Source organism: Syngnathus acus, chromosome 11 (assembly GCF_901709675.1).
Source record: "Syngnathus acus chromosome 11, fSynAcu1.2, whole genome shotgun sequence".
Classification (NCBI taxonomy): Eukaryota; Metazoa; Chordata; class Actinopteri; order Syngnathiformes; family Syngnathidae; genus Syngnathus; species Syngnathus acus.
The window spans coordinates 4,390,050-4,406,110 of record NC_051096.1 but is presented as its reverse complement, the minus strand read 5'-3'; the positions used below and the strand labels follow the sequence as shown (position 1 = coordinate 4,406,110).

General features: G+C 43.4%; 2 protein-coding genes across 5 annotated transcripts in view; one reads left to right on the top strand and one right to left on the bottom strand.

Moving 5' to 3' along the window:
• Positions 1-3,439: 3,439 nt before the first annotated feature.
• Positions 3,440-16,061, top strand: part of LOC119130840 (tissue alpha-L-fucosidase-like) — a 57,986-nt gene continuing 45,364 nt past the window's right edge. The window contains exons 1-9 of one of the 2 annotated variants that reach the window (XM_037264804.1): positions 3,440-3,920; positions 4,000-4,134; positions 4,229-4,366; positions 4,443-4,548; positions 4,627-4,827; positions 4,895-5,085; positions 5,168-5,267; positions 5,347-5,498; positions 6,358-7,919. In XM_037264804.1, coding sequence (XP_037120699.1) covers positions 3,580-3,920; positions 4,000-4,134; positions 4,229-4,366; positions 4,443-4,548; positions 4,627-4,827; positions 4,895-5,085; positions 5,168-5,267; positions 5,347-5,481 — 1,347 coding nt within the window. In that variant the 5' untranslated portion in view covers positions 3,440-3,579 and the 3' untranslated portion in view covers positions 5,482-5,498; positions 6,358-7,919. Of the gene's footprint in view, positions 3,921-3,999; positions 4,135-4,228; positions 4,367-4,442; positions 4,549-4,626; positions 4,828-4,894; positions 5,086-5,167; positions 5,268-5,346; positions 5,499-6,357; positions 7,920-16,061 lie in introns of those variants that run through there. The other variant, XM_037264803.1, reaches the window with a different exon arrangement.
• Positions 7,694-16,061, bottom strand: part of dlgap3 (discs, large (Drosophila) homolog-associated protein 3) — a 52,108-nt gene continuing 43,740 nt past the window's right edge. The window contains exons 4-13 of one of the 3 annotated variants that reach the window (XM_037264771.1): positions 15,333-15,538; positions 14,932-15,034; positions 14,637-14,853; positions 13,465-13,982; positions 12,720-12,814; positions 11,892-12,111; positions 11,504-11,792; positions 11,317-11,408; positions 10,842-10,988; positions 7,694-10,438 (exon numbers count right to left, since the gene is read on the bottom strand). In XM_037264771.1, the coding sequence (XP_037120666.1) occupies positions 10,133-10,438; positions 10,842-10,988; positions 11,317-11,408; positions 11,504-11,792; positions 11,892-12,111; positions 12,720-12,814; positions 13,465-13,982; positions 14,637-14,853; positions 14,932-15,034; positions 15,333-15,538 (2,193 nt within the window). In that variant the 3' untranslated portion in view covers positions 7,694-10,132. Of the gene's footprint in view, positions 10,989-11,316; positions 11,409-11,503; positions 11,793-11,891; positions 12,112-12,719; positions 12,815-13,464; positions 13,983-14,636; positions 14,854-14,931; positions 15,035-15,332; positions 15,539-16,061 lie in introns of all 3 variants that reach the window. The other 2 variants (XM_037264772.1, XM_037264773.1) reach the window with 2 other exon arrangements.

Below are 16,061 nucleotides of genomic sequence, written 5' to 3'. Positions count from 1 at the left end.
CAAGCATCAAGACACTTCTAAATGAATGAAAATACTAGAATAAGATATTTTGAAGCACTTCCCTAAAAAGCACACTTTTGCCATGCGTACTGACTGTGTGGTGCCCAATGAAAAAGCATGCAGTTTTAAAATTATGAAAATCATCAAGTGAATTGTGTCATACAATCTGTTGACCATATAATTGTTAAGGTTTACCTTATTTAATCAGGTCGTATTTAAGGTGCACGCCCTTGTTGATGTATTTTTCTTTTAATATTTAACAAGGCCTCAAAGAGCTCAGACAGTCATGTAAATCTGTTGCGAGCAATTGAATGTTTCTTTTCTTCTTCATGATGGTCTTAAATATCTTTTCGTACATAGATAATTGAATACTATTGAAATTGTTTTGTACAAGCTTACAATTTTTTTTTTTTTTTTGCACTTTAAGTATATGACCACATATTTAATTTGACTGTATGATGAAAGTGATGTTATGGAATTCACCATTGTCTTTTGGTTTGCATGCATTTGTGGCATTCCCCTGTCAAGGTAACATCAATATGCCTGTATGTTCCTAATATTTGTTATTGTACATTAAATGTCTATTTTACTTACTTGTATCTACAATTGTGTGATTATTTAATAAACAAAATGAAGTGTCAAGGACAGAAGGAAAATTAAACCATTTTTACTGATAATAATCGCCATGCTGCTTTTCAGCACCAAATGCCGTATAGACGTGTAGTACCAAAACCTACCCGAGGAGGGCAGAAATGTGCCAAACAAGCAAACCAAAGAAGAAGAGCTTTATTTACCACTCGCTAATGTTTCCGGTTTGAGCTCGATTCCATCAAAACAAAGAAGGCAAAGAGCCTCAAAAAGAGAATTTTGTCACGTTTTCCTCCAGCGAGGGTGTTGCACCACACGGGGGGCTCATGGGCAAGTCCCGGGACTTGAGCGAGTATGAGAGAGGCCTGATTGTAGGCGCCCGAAGCGCCGGTTGCAGCATCTCGCAAACTGTCAACCGCTTGGGCTTCTCCAAGACAGCCGTGTCCCGGGTCTACAAGGACTGGTGCTGTAAGAAAAAGACCTCCAGCGAACGGAGGGCTTGCGGGAGGAAACGCCTCGTCGACGAGACGGGCGAGAAGCGGATGGAGAGAGTTGTGGAGGCCAACAACCAAGCCACCATAGAGGAGATCCAGACGTTGTACAATTTCAACGTGGAGAAGCCCATCTCCATCACGACCACCCAACGGGTCTTGAAGCGACTGGGCTACACCCGGGGGTCCACCTACCGGAGCGACGCCGTGGAGAACTCGCCCTCGCATACGGACCGCGTCACAGAAGCGGTCGCATGTAGGAAAAGTCTGCATCCTTCTCGTCAAGACAGAGGAACCGTGACTGCTAGTGTGACTGTCCCCGTGGTTGGAGCAACCAAAGCGGGCTTAGAATGCTCGTGAGGCTCCACCTGGACCTCGAAGACCACCAGTGCCTGTGGCCATGCACTTTCTTGCACTATTCTCCATCACCAATGTTGATTTTTACACTAGTACTTTCATGCAATCCCATTGTTTTGCACGTGTCTTACATTTATTTCACTGGCAGCATTATTTATATTGCTTATGCACTCATTTGTCTTCTGGAGCATTTGCATCGAGTGGTTTGAGTCCCCCCACTACTAAAATATTGAACTCATACACCCCTAGCACATTTATGACAGTATTAAAAATATATTGATTAAAAAAATGTGAGGTCACTTGAAAGAAAGCACTTTATGTCCATCCACATTATGATGTGATTTTGATTTATGATTTTTTTCAAGCTACAACTATTGTATTTGTTTGCAGCGTGCGGTACATTTCAATCGTTTTGTTTGTGAGTAGACCTTTAAAAAAATACAAGTACTGTCTGAATGTAAGTCTTGACTGGATTTTGCCTCACACCCAGCCATGGATGTTAATGAAGAACTTCTTTAAAGCGTTTTTAAGTTGGATATAAATAGCATACTTTGCTGCACTATTTTCTTTATGTCTAGTTTATTTGAATTGACTTTCATTGTTTTTTTTATTCACGATTCCTCTAACACCAATAATAATAAAAATGTTTCCAAATGTGTTAAAAGGCGTTGATTACGTCAGTATCTGTGTAGTAGTACCTAAAGCTGCCGCAAGAGGGCGTCGGTGAGTCCATAGTACAACAAAGCTACACCATCGAGGAAGATAGTGTGTGTTCTTGCAAATAAAAGTGAGAGCTCAGCTTACTTGCATCAAAACTAGAGTGACAAGGTGGGCAAAAGAGGACCTTACGGTGCCTCCCAGTTCAGGATTTGGACCCAGACGGCAAATGGGCAAGTCGCGGGACTTAAGCGATTTTGAGCGGGGCCTCATTGTTGGTGTCCGGAGCGCTGGCCGCAGCATCTCAGAAACGGTCAGCCAGCTGGGGTTCTCCAAGACTGCCGTGTCCCGAGTGTACAGGGACTGGTGCTCCAAAAAGAAGACCTGCAGCGAGCGGGGTCGCTGCAGGAAACCCTTCGTTGATGAGCTTGGAGAGAAGCAAATGGAGCGAGTGGTGGAGGCCAACAACCAGGCTTCCCTCACGGAGATCCAGAGGTTGTACAACTGCACCGCAGTGAAGCCCATTTCGATCAAAACTACCCAGCGGGTCTTGAAGCGCCTGGGATACACTTGGAAGACTTCCCGACGAGACTCGTCCCGGACGGGCAAAGGCAAGAGGGCCTCTGACGAGGGCTCGTTGTTTCAAAAGAAGGATAAATGGGCTTCTGATTTGACCCACAATAAGAACACTAGTCCGGAAACGAGTAATCAAGTCCAGGATTGTTTGCAAGATGGAGCCACCGTGAGTTCCATGGAGACGTTGGAGCGACCCTCACGGGATCAGGATGTTCGTGAGAACTGCGACCATCCTGACCACTGAAGACAACTATTTATTGTTACTATTTTTTCCCCCTACTACTACTGGAGATGTATTTTTACTTTAGAACACGATTTATGATTTGACAGCAGACAATAAAATATTGATCGCATGGAAAATAAAATGTGATTGATTAAATACTTGTCTACATCTCTGATGAGGGGAAATTTGTTTGACGCAAACGAAATAAACAATAGCGACAAATACATTTCCGACGTCATTAAGGATTAAAGAAAATTATTGTAAGCATGAGAAGAAATATTGGTCAATGCATGTACAACGTTTTCATACTTGGGAAATGTAATCCGCGAAGTGTATCTTAAAATAGTTATAGAATTATTTCAGTATTTATCTGTGAATTGCATTGGTGGCAAGTAACAAATTGCAAATAAATGTTACTGTACTTAAGGTATTTACAGGAGTATTACGTATTTTCTGATGACGCTTGTAATTGATTTTAATAGGAGCGCATAACGCAAATCTTTGTCCTACAGCTCGCCAGAGGGCGCTCGTTCCTTTTGAATGACATTGTAGTGAGGAAGTCACATGACTTCCTGGGACCGCGTGATTCAGAACCATAACAATGATCAACGTGCAAATGTAACGCTGCAATAAGCGTTTAAGTTAGTCTTAAATCCTTGAAGTGCATATATTTTAACAAATGTCACCATGATCGTGTTGACTTTTGTCCTTTTACTCGTCACTTTCGCGTGCGGAGCTCGCTACACTGCAGACTGGACGAGTCTGGACGCTCGTCCTCTCCCCTCCTGGTATGATGAGGCAAAAGTGGGCATCTTCATCCACTGGGGAGTTTTTTCCGTACCTGCTTTTGACAGCGAGTGGTTCTGGTGGCACTGGCAAGGTCAAAAACCTCCTGATCCCAAATGTGTTGCTTATATGGACAATAATTACCCGCCTGGGTTCAGCTACCCGGAATTTGCACCCCAGTTTAATGCTCAGTTTTTTAAGCCGGAAGAGTGGGCGGATATATTCAATGCTTCTGGAGCAAAGTGAGTTTTTTTTTTTTTGTGCACAAGAGGGACTCCTTGCAGTCCAGATTAATTTGATCACATTGTATTTTCAATCTAGATATGTGGTCTTGACAGCCAAACATCATGAAGGTTTTACCAACTGGGAATCTCCCAACTCTTGGAACTGGAATTCTGTCGATACCGGTCCGCACAGAGACCTCGTCGGAGACTTGGGGGAGGCTGTGCGGAACCGGTGTGTGCTCTATGTGTTTCAACAAAATTCAAGACTAACTTTATAGATTTTTATGATTCTTGCCTTTAATGTGGTTGATTATTTCCATATTTAGGTCGCTGCACTTTGGACTCTACAATTCCCTTTACGAATGGTTCAACCCTCTTTACCTGAAGGACAAGCAGAATGGATTCCAAACTCAGGAGTTTGTGCTTCACAAATTATTACCGGAGTTGTATAATATGGTTGTGAGGTGACTTACATCTTTCTTTTCATCTGCTATGAATGAACGCAGAGGGATTTAATAAATTTCAGCATCCTGCTTGCAGGTACAGACCTGAGGTGATCTGGTCTGATGGAGACTGGGAAGCACCAGACACATATTGGAATTCCACGCAGTTCCTTGCCTGGCTCTACAATGATAGCCCTGTTAAAGTATGCACCGTTATCAAGCTGTAACTGCTGTTTTTTTTATTTTTTTTACTTCTCCAACTAATGTAGTGTGTTTCTTAGGATACAGTGGTGACCAATGACAGATGGGGAGCCGGCTGTGCATGTAAACATGGAGGTTACTACAACTGTGAAGACAAATATACACCAGGTCAGCTCCCCTCGCATAAGTGGGAGAAATGCACGTCTGTGGACAAGTTATCTTGGGGTTACCGTAGGAACATGAAGATGAGTGACCTGATGGACCTGCCTACCATCATAGAGGTGATTTAATTCAAGCCAAAGAAATAATCAGTCGTAAAACTGACTTTTTTATTTGTTCGCTGCTCAGGATTTGGTTCACACTGTGGCGCTGGGGGGTAACTACCTCCTAAATGTGGGCCCCACTCCTGACGGAATGATCCCAGTTGTGTTTGAGGAGCGGCTGAGGGGAATCGGGGCTTGGCTTGAAGTCAATGGGGAGGCTGTCTACTCCTCGGAACCTTGGAGGGTTCAGATGGAAAACAGCTCCGTGCCAGTCTGGTAGGTCATTTTAGATGCTTTTGTTTGTTAAGCTCCTGCTTGATTTTTTTCTGATGCAGTAACGGTTTGTTGGTGTTTTTAGGTATACATCCAAAGGGGACAGCATTTATGCCATCTTGACGAGAAAGCCCCCCAAGCCCACTGTGCAGCTTTTGGAACCCAAAACATCAGCCAACACCAAGGTATTATATTAAAGTCCGCCACGTTCAAGATTTGACAAGAAGCCTTTTTTTAAATCGCACATTGTTGACTGTCAACCAGGTGACGTTGTTGGGGAACCCGGTGCCTTTATCTTGGTCACCTATCAAACCAAATGCCGGCCTTACGATTGTTTTACCTGAACTCGCTGACACGGCAGGAAAAGCCTGGACCCTCAAACTTGATGGTGTCAAGTGAACGTTCAACATTGCAAGGTACAACCTTTAAAATGTACAGATTTAAAAAGACATTTTATGTTAGGCTCTACATTACATTACAAATAATAATGGAATAATAATTTTTGCCTTCTTGCATGTTAACAAATCCCCCCCCCACCCAAAAAATAATAATGCACTTTTGTTTTCCCCCTTTACTAGAAACACAAAAGCATTAAAGCCATCCAAAAAGCCATTTTGTTATTTGGCTCTACTTTACATTACAAATAATAATTTAATAATAATGTGTGCCTTGTTGCATGGTAACAAATCCCCCCCCCCCTTAAAAAAAAAAAAGAATGCAATTTTGTTTTCCCCCTGTACTAGAAACACAAAAACATTAAAGACATCCAAAAAGCCATATTTTATGTTTGGCTCTACATTACAAATAATAATTTAATAATAATTTTTGCCTTGGTTCATGGTAACAAACCCCCCTCCCCCCAAAACAAATGCAGTTTTCCCCCTTTACTAGAAACACAAAAACATTAAAGCCATTCAAAAAGCCATATTATGTTTGACTCCACATTACAAATATTAATTTAATAATAATTTTTGCCTTGTTGCATATTAACAAATCACCCCCCCTAAAAAAAAAAAAAAATTGTTTCCCCCTTTACTAGAAAGACAAAAACATTAAATAAAGACAAAGGAGACACAAGAGCCTTGTTTAACTGGCTAAAATAGCTTTATAGTAATCATCATATTAATAGTAATAATATTAGCCTTTAGAAAATGTTTTGACCGCGTTACATTCTGTGTTGAGGGGTAAACCACGTCACAGTGTGCCATCTCTCTGGGGCTTTCAGACGTGCTCCTTGAACACATCCGGAGCCATGATTTTTTTTTTTTTTTACAGTAAATAATACAAAATGGTATGTACACAATGAGACTCACAACACAACAAACAGAACCATGAACCATGATCCCCGACCAAGTCACCGTGGTGATTCTCAAGCATGCATCTTCTCTCGCCATCTTCTCTCAGACATTTATATCTTAATGGTATTGCTATATGTGCTAGTCATTTCTTTTCAAATGACAACAACAACAAAAAGAATGTTTCTATGTACACTATGTTGTCTTGGCACTGTATGACAACAGAAGAATAGGAAAAAAAAAAAAACCCGTCCGGCGTTTCGGGGCGACATGATGGAACGAGGGCAGAGGACATTTTTCGCTTTTGCTACATTATATAGTGGACTAACATCGGGAAGCTCCGCCTTTAAATTCACAAGAGGACGCAGTCATGTTCGACTCGTCCCTCTTTTGTGATCTCCTGGTGGGCGTGTCCGTCGTCGATCCCAGAGAGAAAATACAGTTTGTCGTCCCAGAGTTCTTGTCCCTTTTGTTGTCCATCATCCTAGCAGCGCTTTTTAAGACATGTCCTAACACATTAAGCTAGTTATTGTACACAAGACTCACGCCTCGTTATATAGAATAATAAGTTCATAAGAATGACAGCGGTGGTTATTGTTACCCCCCCTCCCCTCTTTTTAATGGCGATAACCACACTACAACTAATAATCATATTGTAGTAACAATATATGTGATATTGAGTAGAGCAATGTCCGTTGGCAACACGTATTTACATTTTTTTTTGTAAACAAAAGAGTGGCAGGGTGTTAGTGTGATCGTTTTGTTCCAACGTTACAGTGTTGATAATATCTCAGTGCTAAAGGCACATTGGAGTTTCAGTTACATGTCTCTTGGCTGCTCTGTGGATTAGAACACAATGATATTTGCGTGTCCCAATTGTGCAATCAATACAATAATGAGGAACCTAAACTAAAAGGCAATTTTGGGGTAGCGATTATTTGTTAGCAATGCTTCATTTGTGAGCCCAGTTTTGAAATTTGGTTGGTATTCAAATGACAATTTTCAAAACAGTATTCAAGTATTAAGGCGCACTGTCAATTTTGGAGGAAATTAAAGGATATTGAATGCGCCTTATAATCTGAAAAATATGTTATAAATGAATATAAGGACAACAAAGTAAATTGAAATCAGCACACCCTAAAAAAAACGTCTTACCAATCAGAGCAGCCTCTTAGAAATGTCCACCTAAAACTCAAATCTGCAAGACCCCTCAGGTTCACCAGATGCGGTCTTCCCTCTTGTTGCGCCTACTCTGGCGCTCTCCCGGTACCATCATTTTAAAAAGTACTCTCTTGTGTTTTGTTCTATTTTTTTTTTTTTTTGAACGGTTGTGTCAGTGTATAGAGAATCCCCTGAGGACAGAGGCCCGGCCGGGTCACAAAGGCTGAGGTACTCGGGGGTTGTTCGTCTGGCTCTGAATGTTTTGCATGTTTCGGAAGAGGTGACAGGTGTTTTGTGGCATCCAGTCAGTCTGGTGACTCGTGTGTTGCTGCGTGATATTTATAGCGAGGGTCCTTGCACTCAGAGTGGAATAGGCGACATAAAAAAAAAAATGCAAAGCTATACGTGAGTCACTCAACTCCGCCACTTGAGAATTGAAGAAGTTGCTACTGTGGATAAATACTTGTTGAATCCTCGCCATGAAAAGACCAGTCAGGAGTCCTTCACAGTGCAGTAAGAGTATAAAAAAAAAAAAGCAGGTCTTTGTGCTTTGTTTGATAAGCCACTCAGATGTTGTCAACTTAACGTCCCGCTTTTTGCCACCAAAATTAAACATTTCTGTACAAAGATTTTTAAAGCTACAAAATTAGCTCCCGTCAGCAGGCTAATTCATCTCTTTCAAAACATGCAGTGCCAACACAAAGTATTTCAGAAAGAGTCCAAGTGAAGGATCGGAAATCTCTATCTGAAGGTAATCTCAGAAATTCTATGTACACACCGCACGTAACGTTACACGCTGTAAACTTGAACAGTAACCACCACGCATAGCTGGTTAGGCACATGTCGTTGGTTCTAAAGCGGAAATAAGACGAGAGAGTATATGTCATTGAAGCTCCAAAGGATTTGACTTGGCAACTAACATATATATAGATATATATTTTACCCTGTGAACCTGACTCAGCACTCAGAAAATCTTTTCACATGTGCCACACAGCAGTAACATCACACAAGTCTATGTAATAATAATAATTAATAATAATACAGTGGTATTTCACATTTTGATATAGGCCTTTGTGTACACTGTACTCAATAGTCTATCTATAAATGTAGATTATATTATAAAATATACATCTCCTGTTAAAATATTTGCCAGATTCCATTGCCATATTAGGAGAAAAGAAAATCATGCGAATGGCTGAATTTCATTGGTCTCCATCATTTCTCTCGCCGCATTCACATAAAGCCTTGTACAAAACGTCCACGTAAAATATTGAAATCAAAAATGTGTTGCAGTTTCTTTTTTTCTTTTTCATGTGGGTGAACACAATTATTAAAAGTCATGCTACAGTGCTGCGCTTCCTACTCAAGATCCATAAATCGAATTCACTCACAAGTAGTTGCGAGTTTTCATCTTGTGACCACCGTAATTGAGATATGTCATTTTTGCTTTTAGTTAAGTCAATATTTGCCAAGAGCTACTACGTTGGGTGGCGGAAAAACAATATATTCCGTTATCGGTTCGTGTCATAAGGGCATCTTATTAAATTCAAACTACATACTGCTGTTAGATCCTAAATTGACCACTTAGTGGTGCTATAATCTCACATTTGAATGCCCCCCCCCCCCTTTATCTCAGTGGAGTCCTGAGAAGCCACTTCAGCCAATCAAACTTAACTATTTTTATCCTCTCTTGCTGTCAGGCTCTGCTGCTACCCTGCAATTGCTTCATTTGGCAAAAAACGAGTGTGCACAGGGTAGCAAGTGTTCATTCAAGAAAACCTCACGATGAACGTTCAAAGAGGTGTGGGCCAAAACCAAAAATCATAGTGTTATCAAATATTTTTAAATATTGCAAGTCTTAATTAGCATATTTGTACGGTTGTTGTTGTTTTTTCCATGTGTGTTCCAATTGCTCTTTTGCATGAATGCATTTGATGATAAAGCAAATAAAAAATAACAGGAATTGCTTTGTGATCTGGTTCTAAGAAGATGGTGGCTGCTTAGTATAATAAGAGCGAACCGTGTTTCGTTTTCCGTACTGGCAGTGTCAGTGAAGAGAATGGATACATGTAGCTGGGAATGGAACACCCCACAAATGGAGAGTGTTTTCCCCTTCAGGGGTGGCAACAGGAATTCAAATATGTGAAGTCTCATCATCTCCTGTCGTCGAGGTTTTGTGCCTGTTGAGCCCTTTTATTTTTCAGTGAACATGACCGGGCATGCTACCAACTAGTGCCAGAGCCTCAGCAAATCACCATTGCGAGAAAAAAAAGTTTCTTGTCGTCAGCCCCAAAATGAAATAAATAAATAAATAAATAAATAAATAGTCTTGATGTGGAAAAAAGGCGATAATTTATATCTGCGAGCTCCTCTGCTTTTTTTTTGTTTTAGGCCTCTGTGTCAGTAATATGTGCAATTTTCAAGACACGCGAGTGGCTGTTACTGCTTGAGAACTGAATTAAGAGTAATGGGAAAGTGTATTTATGGAAATGCTCTAGTCTAGGAGGAAGCGGAGTATTTAGTTATGACCTGGAGATAATCCAGATCTGCCAAGGACTTGGTTGCTGGTCAGGGTGACGTGGCTCAGGGGGATTTCAGAGTCGAGTCTGGGCTTCGGGAATGTAGATCTCGATACTGTCTGCGCTCTCTGTGGCTGAATTCTGCCTGAAGGAGGCGGTACGCTTGGTTTGCAGCAGCCTCCTTCTCGCTTCTGTCCTCTGACGTTCAACGAGGTCCAGGGACTTCTCCCTCATCGGTAGGGTGTGCCCCCCTACGCGAGGTACCACCAGGCCCCCTGACCCGCCTCCGCCGCCTCCATCCGCGACGCTATCCGCACGGAGGCTGCCACTCACCCCGCCAGCTGGTTTCTTTGGTAAGGGAGGAGGAAGCTTCTTATCCTCCTATAGCCCAACGAAGGTGATAATGGGTGTGGATACATCGTTTGGTTTGGTTGTGTGAGAGATGGATTGAAAGAATTCAGGTCGTGCATTCATTAGGTAAAGAAAAGGAACAATGTGGGAAGAACATGAATGGTCAATGACAATGAGAAGGAAAAAGAGGAAAAGAGAAACAATGGTTAGTTCTGTCAGGATGAGGCGGAATTTAGTGAATGAGCACCTGGAATGTTCGAGAGAAGATGTCCTCCTGTTATATAGACTACATTTGGTACTCAGTTCAGTTCTCATTGTGATTTTGCATTCTCGCAGTATGCGACGGGATTGAGGACATCTGCGGTAGTCTTCGCCACATAGCCAGTTTAGCTCTGGGGGAGAACTGAAGGGAACCCATGGTTGTTTGGCTCACCTTCTTTTCAGAGGGGAGTTTCCAGCCAGACTCTTTGAGCCTCTGGAGATCTTGAAACTTGACCCGGATGTCTTCTATGTTGAGCTGAAGTAGGTCCCACAAGCCTGCTAGGTCCTGAGAGGTGGGCTGGGGGTAACAAGATGGGTCCTGGGGTGGGTGAGGAGACAAGATACATGTTAAATGGATTAAATATTTACGCAAGACGTAAACGTCAGCAAGTCTCGAGGCATATGTTCAACCAAACCCATCAAATATGAATTCCGGATGGAAGAAATCATTGATGGCATCACTAGATAAAGCGTACTGCTCAATTGTTCTGCAAGTATCAAGTGATGACTTTTGTTTTTGAAGAAAGACCACCCTCAAAAAGTTCTCTATAAGAATAATAATGATGTGAATCAGAAGACTACATCTTGTGTTCAACCACCGCTGTAATGTTTTAGTCATGACTTCTCATGCAATCACACAAACTCACCACATTTTGTTGGCAGAGGCGGAAGAACTGCTGAACCTTCTGAGACATGAGCATCTGTGCACTGCCAACTGCGTTGCGAATCAACTCTAGAACTGGAAATAGTTGGGGAAAAAACAAAAGAAGTTGAAGACAGAAATTGTTTATTGCACTGATCTCAAAAGCAACCTCCCCTCCTTTGCAAACTCACTCTCCTCAGGGAGTTCATTCTCCTCCGCCTCTCCCTCCATGTTCTGGCACCAGCCCTCCATCCTCTCCACTTCCGTCTGCAGAAGGCGCAAGAAGAATTCGCCGTCCCTCATGCAGGGGGAGACTCGACCCGAGTCGGGCAGGCTGCGGGGACCCTCCAAGGAGGGTGTCCCAGCCCACGCTCGTTCTGATTTGAGGGGGAGTGGCGAGTGAGAACGGGGAGGAAGGTGCTGGTGCGACCGTGGGTCTCCTGGACAAGCTTCTGTGGTGTAGCCACTCTGGATAAAGTCCTGAAACGATGACACCAATCAGGGGCAGTTTTGGGACGATCCCATTAAGCCCCTCAAATGACCATTGGGGTGACCTAATTTGGCCAAACGGCCACATACCTCTCGATAGGCCCATTGTCCCTGTGTATGGACGGTGCGCTGGCATTCCGTGTACTGGCCAGCTGACTCCGGTTCCGATGAATGGCGTTGGAAGGAGCAACCAAACTGGAGACTCTTATCCTGCGTTGGCACGGCAACGCTGAGCCCCGGGAAGCCCTCGGGGTCCAGGTCGGCCTGCACGCTCGCCGTCACGCTGTTGGAGCGCTTGAAACGGGCCCGTCTGTGACACGGGGAAGTCACAGTAGGCCCAAAAGCTATCCGTTACGCACTGCCATCGCACGACTCCATTTCTTTGCTTATCCCTTCTGGGTAATTTATGCGGTGAGCATCACACTGCAACTCAATACGACTTTCTCACTAAGTCCTGTTAAATCATCTGGCAAATGACAAACGAGTCAACGGATGTTGTCATAGAATTTACATTTCCCTTTCTCGTCCATGCTGTGTGACAGTTTGAGGTGTGACACTCAATGACAATGGGACACCGCTCAGTCTCTAATGTGAGATGCTGCTTATGTGTGAATCTGACCAAAGGCTTCGAGGCCAAGGCACACACGAAACCATAACAGTAGGGGTGCACGCTAATGGTTGGAAAAAACGAAAGGTGTTACAGACTTCACGCTGTGACGTCTGATGAAATGTAAAATAGAATCTTTTGGCGAAATCAACCAAAGGTGTTTGCGCTGTTGGGGGTCCTGACGAAATTAAAGGCTTTTGTAAATTATGATGAATACATATTTTGGGGACTAAATATAGTTGAGTACATTTTTAGTTTGCACTTATTTAAATGTCACGTATAAGCAGTCGGTAAGAATAATTGAATATTACCTTTTATCATCTTCCACCTGTACTCCAATCGAATGAACCTCTGTCAGCGCTTTGCCATCTGCATCTGAATCTGACAGAGTCTCTGAACTGTCCACCTGGAATAAAGGAGAAAGACCAATTCACTCTCCGCTTCCCCTTTATGTAAAAGCCTTCACCTTATCTAATTTTTTGTAGTTATGTTTGTATTGCAGTTATTGCAGAATCGAACCATGTTATATACTTTAGTTGACTGATGACAAGTTGTTCGTTTGTAATATCGCGTATATTGACATGGCGTGATGATGATATAGAAGACAGGACACCATCAAAGGCCCAGGTGTTTTGTGATCACGTGTTATGCTAATGAAAAATATGTTCTGAAAAAAGGTCGGATATGAGTCAGCCAAAAATGTGTGCTCGGTATGCATCATAAGTAAATTCCGATCTGGGAATGACAAACACAGCTGCCAAGCCAGACGCCGATCTAATCACTCATCTCGTTTCTCTCTTGGCAAGAAAGCAACAGAATGTTTCCCTATCGTCTGAGGTCATTGTATTTGGAGAGTACTGTCATGCATGTCATGTTTGTAATAATTCAGTGGAGTTAGTTACCTAATCCACTGATAAATGAGATTTTTTTTTTGGAATTGTGAGTCTCCCATAAAAATACTTCAGCCGCTATAAAATGTTTTACAACGGTTTCTCTCTCTTAAATAAACCGGTGTTGCCGGTAATACACTATCATGAAGACATATTTGTTCCTCACCTGCACAGCGATAGACGGCCTCCACTTCCTTCCACTGCATCCATCATCCTGCCCTCCAGCTTTACTCAAAACAATGCTGTTCTGCGGCAGAGAGACCGACTTCCCCAGGCTCCCCCCAACCCGACTTTCCCTCTCCCTGGCAGGCCTCGGTGGTCCCTCTAGCAAACTATCAGCCGAGCTGCTGTGTTTGGCCCGCACGCCAACTCCTGGACCTCCTCCATAGGGCACCATTTCCCGCGAGCCCCTGATCCCTCCATCCAGGCTCTCTGCTGAGTTACTGTGCTGCCGGGATCGCCCCGGGCCTGTGGCGGTGTAGTAGCCAACTCTGGAAGAGCGTCCCGAAGGTCCGTCGGCGCAGCCCAGGTCCACTGAGTTACTGTGCAGTTTGGGTCGCCCGTGGCTACTCTGGTAGTAAGCGTCCTGGGTGGACTCGGTGCTGCTCTGGGCTCTCACTGATAGCGAAGACTTGGACATGCGAGGTGGAAGTGGGGGAGGAGCACCTTTGCGATAAGGAAAGACTGAAGTGTCAGAGAAGTGGGAGAGAGGGAGACAGAGGCATAGTTGGGTTGTTGAGAGAAAAAGGGGGCAGGGATGGATACTTACAAAAGGGACAGACTAGAAGAATTAGGGGACGGAAACGGAGTATTGAGGATTTGAAGGGCGATAAATTAGAGGGAGGGAAAAATCTGTGAGAAATGACTCAGAAAGATGAGTGTTGTGAATAAATAAACCTTTTTTCGCACGATTCTAAAAGATATGCAAGACTTGACTCTTCCCATGAGCAAGCTGAAGGCTTTAGAAGAAGCAATTTCCTTGGAGATATTAAAATGAGGCCCTCCAACCTTCCCTTGCCCTCCCTTCCGTCTTATTCACCTTAACGGCTTGGTTGAACAGATGCACTCAAATCTGATGAGCGTGCATGGTTGTAAGCAAAGATTGTATTTTGTTTGTCAGGTGAAGGAGATGATTTTTGACAGTGCACAGGCGTTCATTTATTTTGTCAGATTTGCTTGGCTTAACTTGGGATATTTGAGCGTTGCAAATAAGATTGCGTTGACAAATTGCAACTAAGTTACGACCGTAACTCAAAGATTACTGCCCTTAAATAAGTATTTACACCCAACCATCATCGGAAGAATCCTCCTGTTGGAGTGAATAGCACAGAAACTTACCAGCTCCTGCCTTGATGCTTCCTTGGGGACCAGACATAGAAAATACAGAGAGACAGTCGTCGTCCTGGGAACAGCCAGCCTGGATGGCGCGGACATAGCTATGGCTACGCGTGCGGAACACCCCTGGGAGATCCAGAGCCTCGACCGCTTGGGACTCCACTTCCCCGAACATGGTCTCGCACACGGCCTCAAACTGTCTGTCCAGGGTGTCTCCCAACTGAAGCAGAGATCTGAATAAGTCAATGCTTCAATAGAGCATGTCCTCAAAATCATCGACACGGTCAGTCACTGTTACCTGCGAGCTGGTCAGCGAGCGAGTGTAACTACGTGAGCGCGCATGGGACTTGGGTGTCGTCCGACTGTTCGGATAGGAGTCCGTACACTGCTTACATGAATACCTAAAGTCAAACACAGCCGACTCGTGAGTCATTCCAGAGTTAGAGGACATGGAGATAGTTTATGCAATATAATCTTTGGATTTATTACGGAATCTTGCTGACAAAATCCTCAGCCTATCATCATGATGATCCTCAACGTTATCGAAACATGACAGACGCATTAAATGTCACAGACAAATGGCAGACTGAGTTCAGCAACAACAGAGTAGCAAAAACAAACAGCAAGGCGACTAAACAGATTGCAGCGTGAATGTGCTGTGTCGGTATTATGCTAAACAGCGCGTATGCCGAGTTTGACCTTTGATCCATGCTGATGGATCGTCTGAAGGCATCCCTCTGAGCGATCAGGGTGGACTTGGGCGAGGCTTTCGGGCTGCTGTCTGAATCGCCGCTGTCATCATCGCCCATGGCCTTGATATAACTTCCACTGCGCATGCGGCGACACGGAATCTCACCTCCACTGTCTGTGCCGCCGTATCCTCCCCCCCAGTCTTCTGAAGGAACCTGAGATGCAATGACATTCACTTGAAAATCAATAATAGCTCTACAAAGGCTCTGAAAATACAATTGTATCTTGTGAGTAGAGTACAAGCTTGTTGACACTGGGCAAGGCGGTCTTTTTATAAGTTAAACAAAGGTCACACGAGTAATTAACAGTATTGGCTCTCTGTTATTGTGGTTAAAAAAAACACAAAATGTAGTAGACATGCAGTTAAAAAAATATGCACCACAAGTATGACTGCACAAAAACATGCATGCCAACGTGATCTCAAGAGAATTTAGTAGAAAATGTAATCAGAGTTTATCATCATACCATGTTGGGAACATCACGATTCCTGAAGGAAAATGAAACGAGTAGCACGTCAACTGATTACCTGAGTACCTCTTTGGATTTTATGACATCCCACTAAATTCCTTTGCGATCAAGCGGCACATGTACCCAAGCGAAAGAGAGAGAAAGCGACCAAGAGAGACTGCGACACAGCGACTTACAGAAAGAGAGAAACTCTGACAGCTGGATAAACAC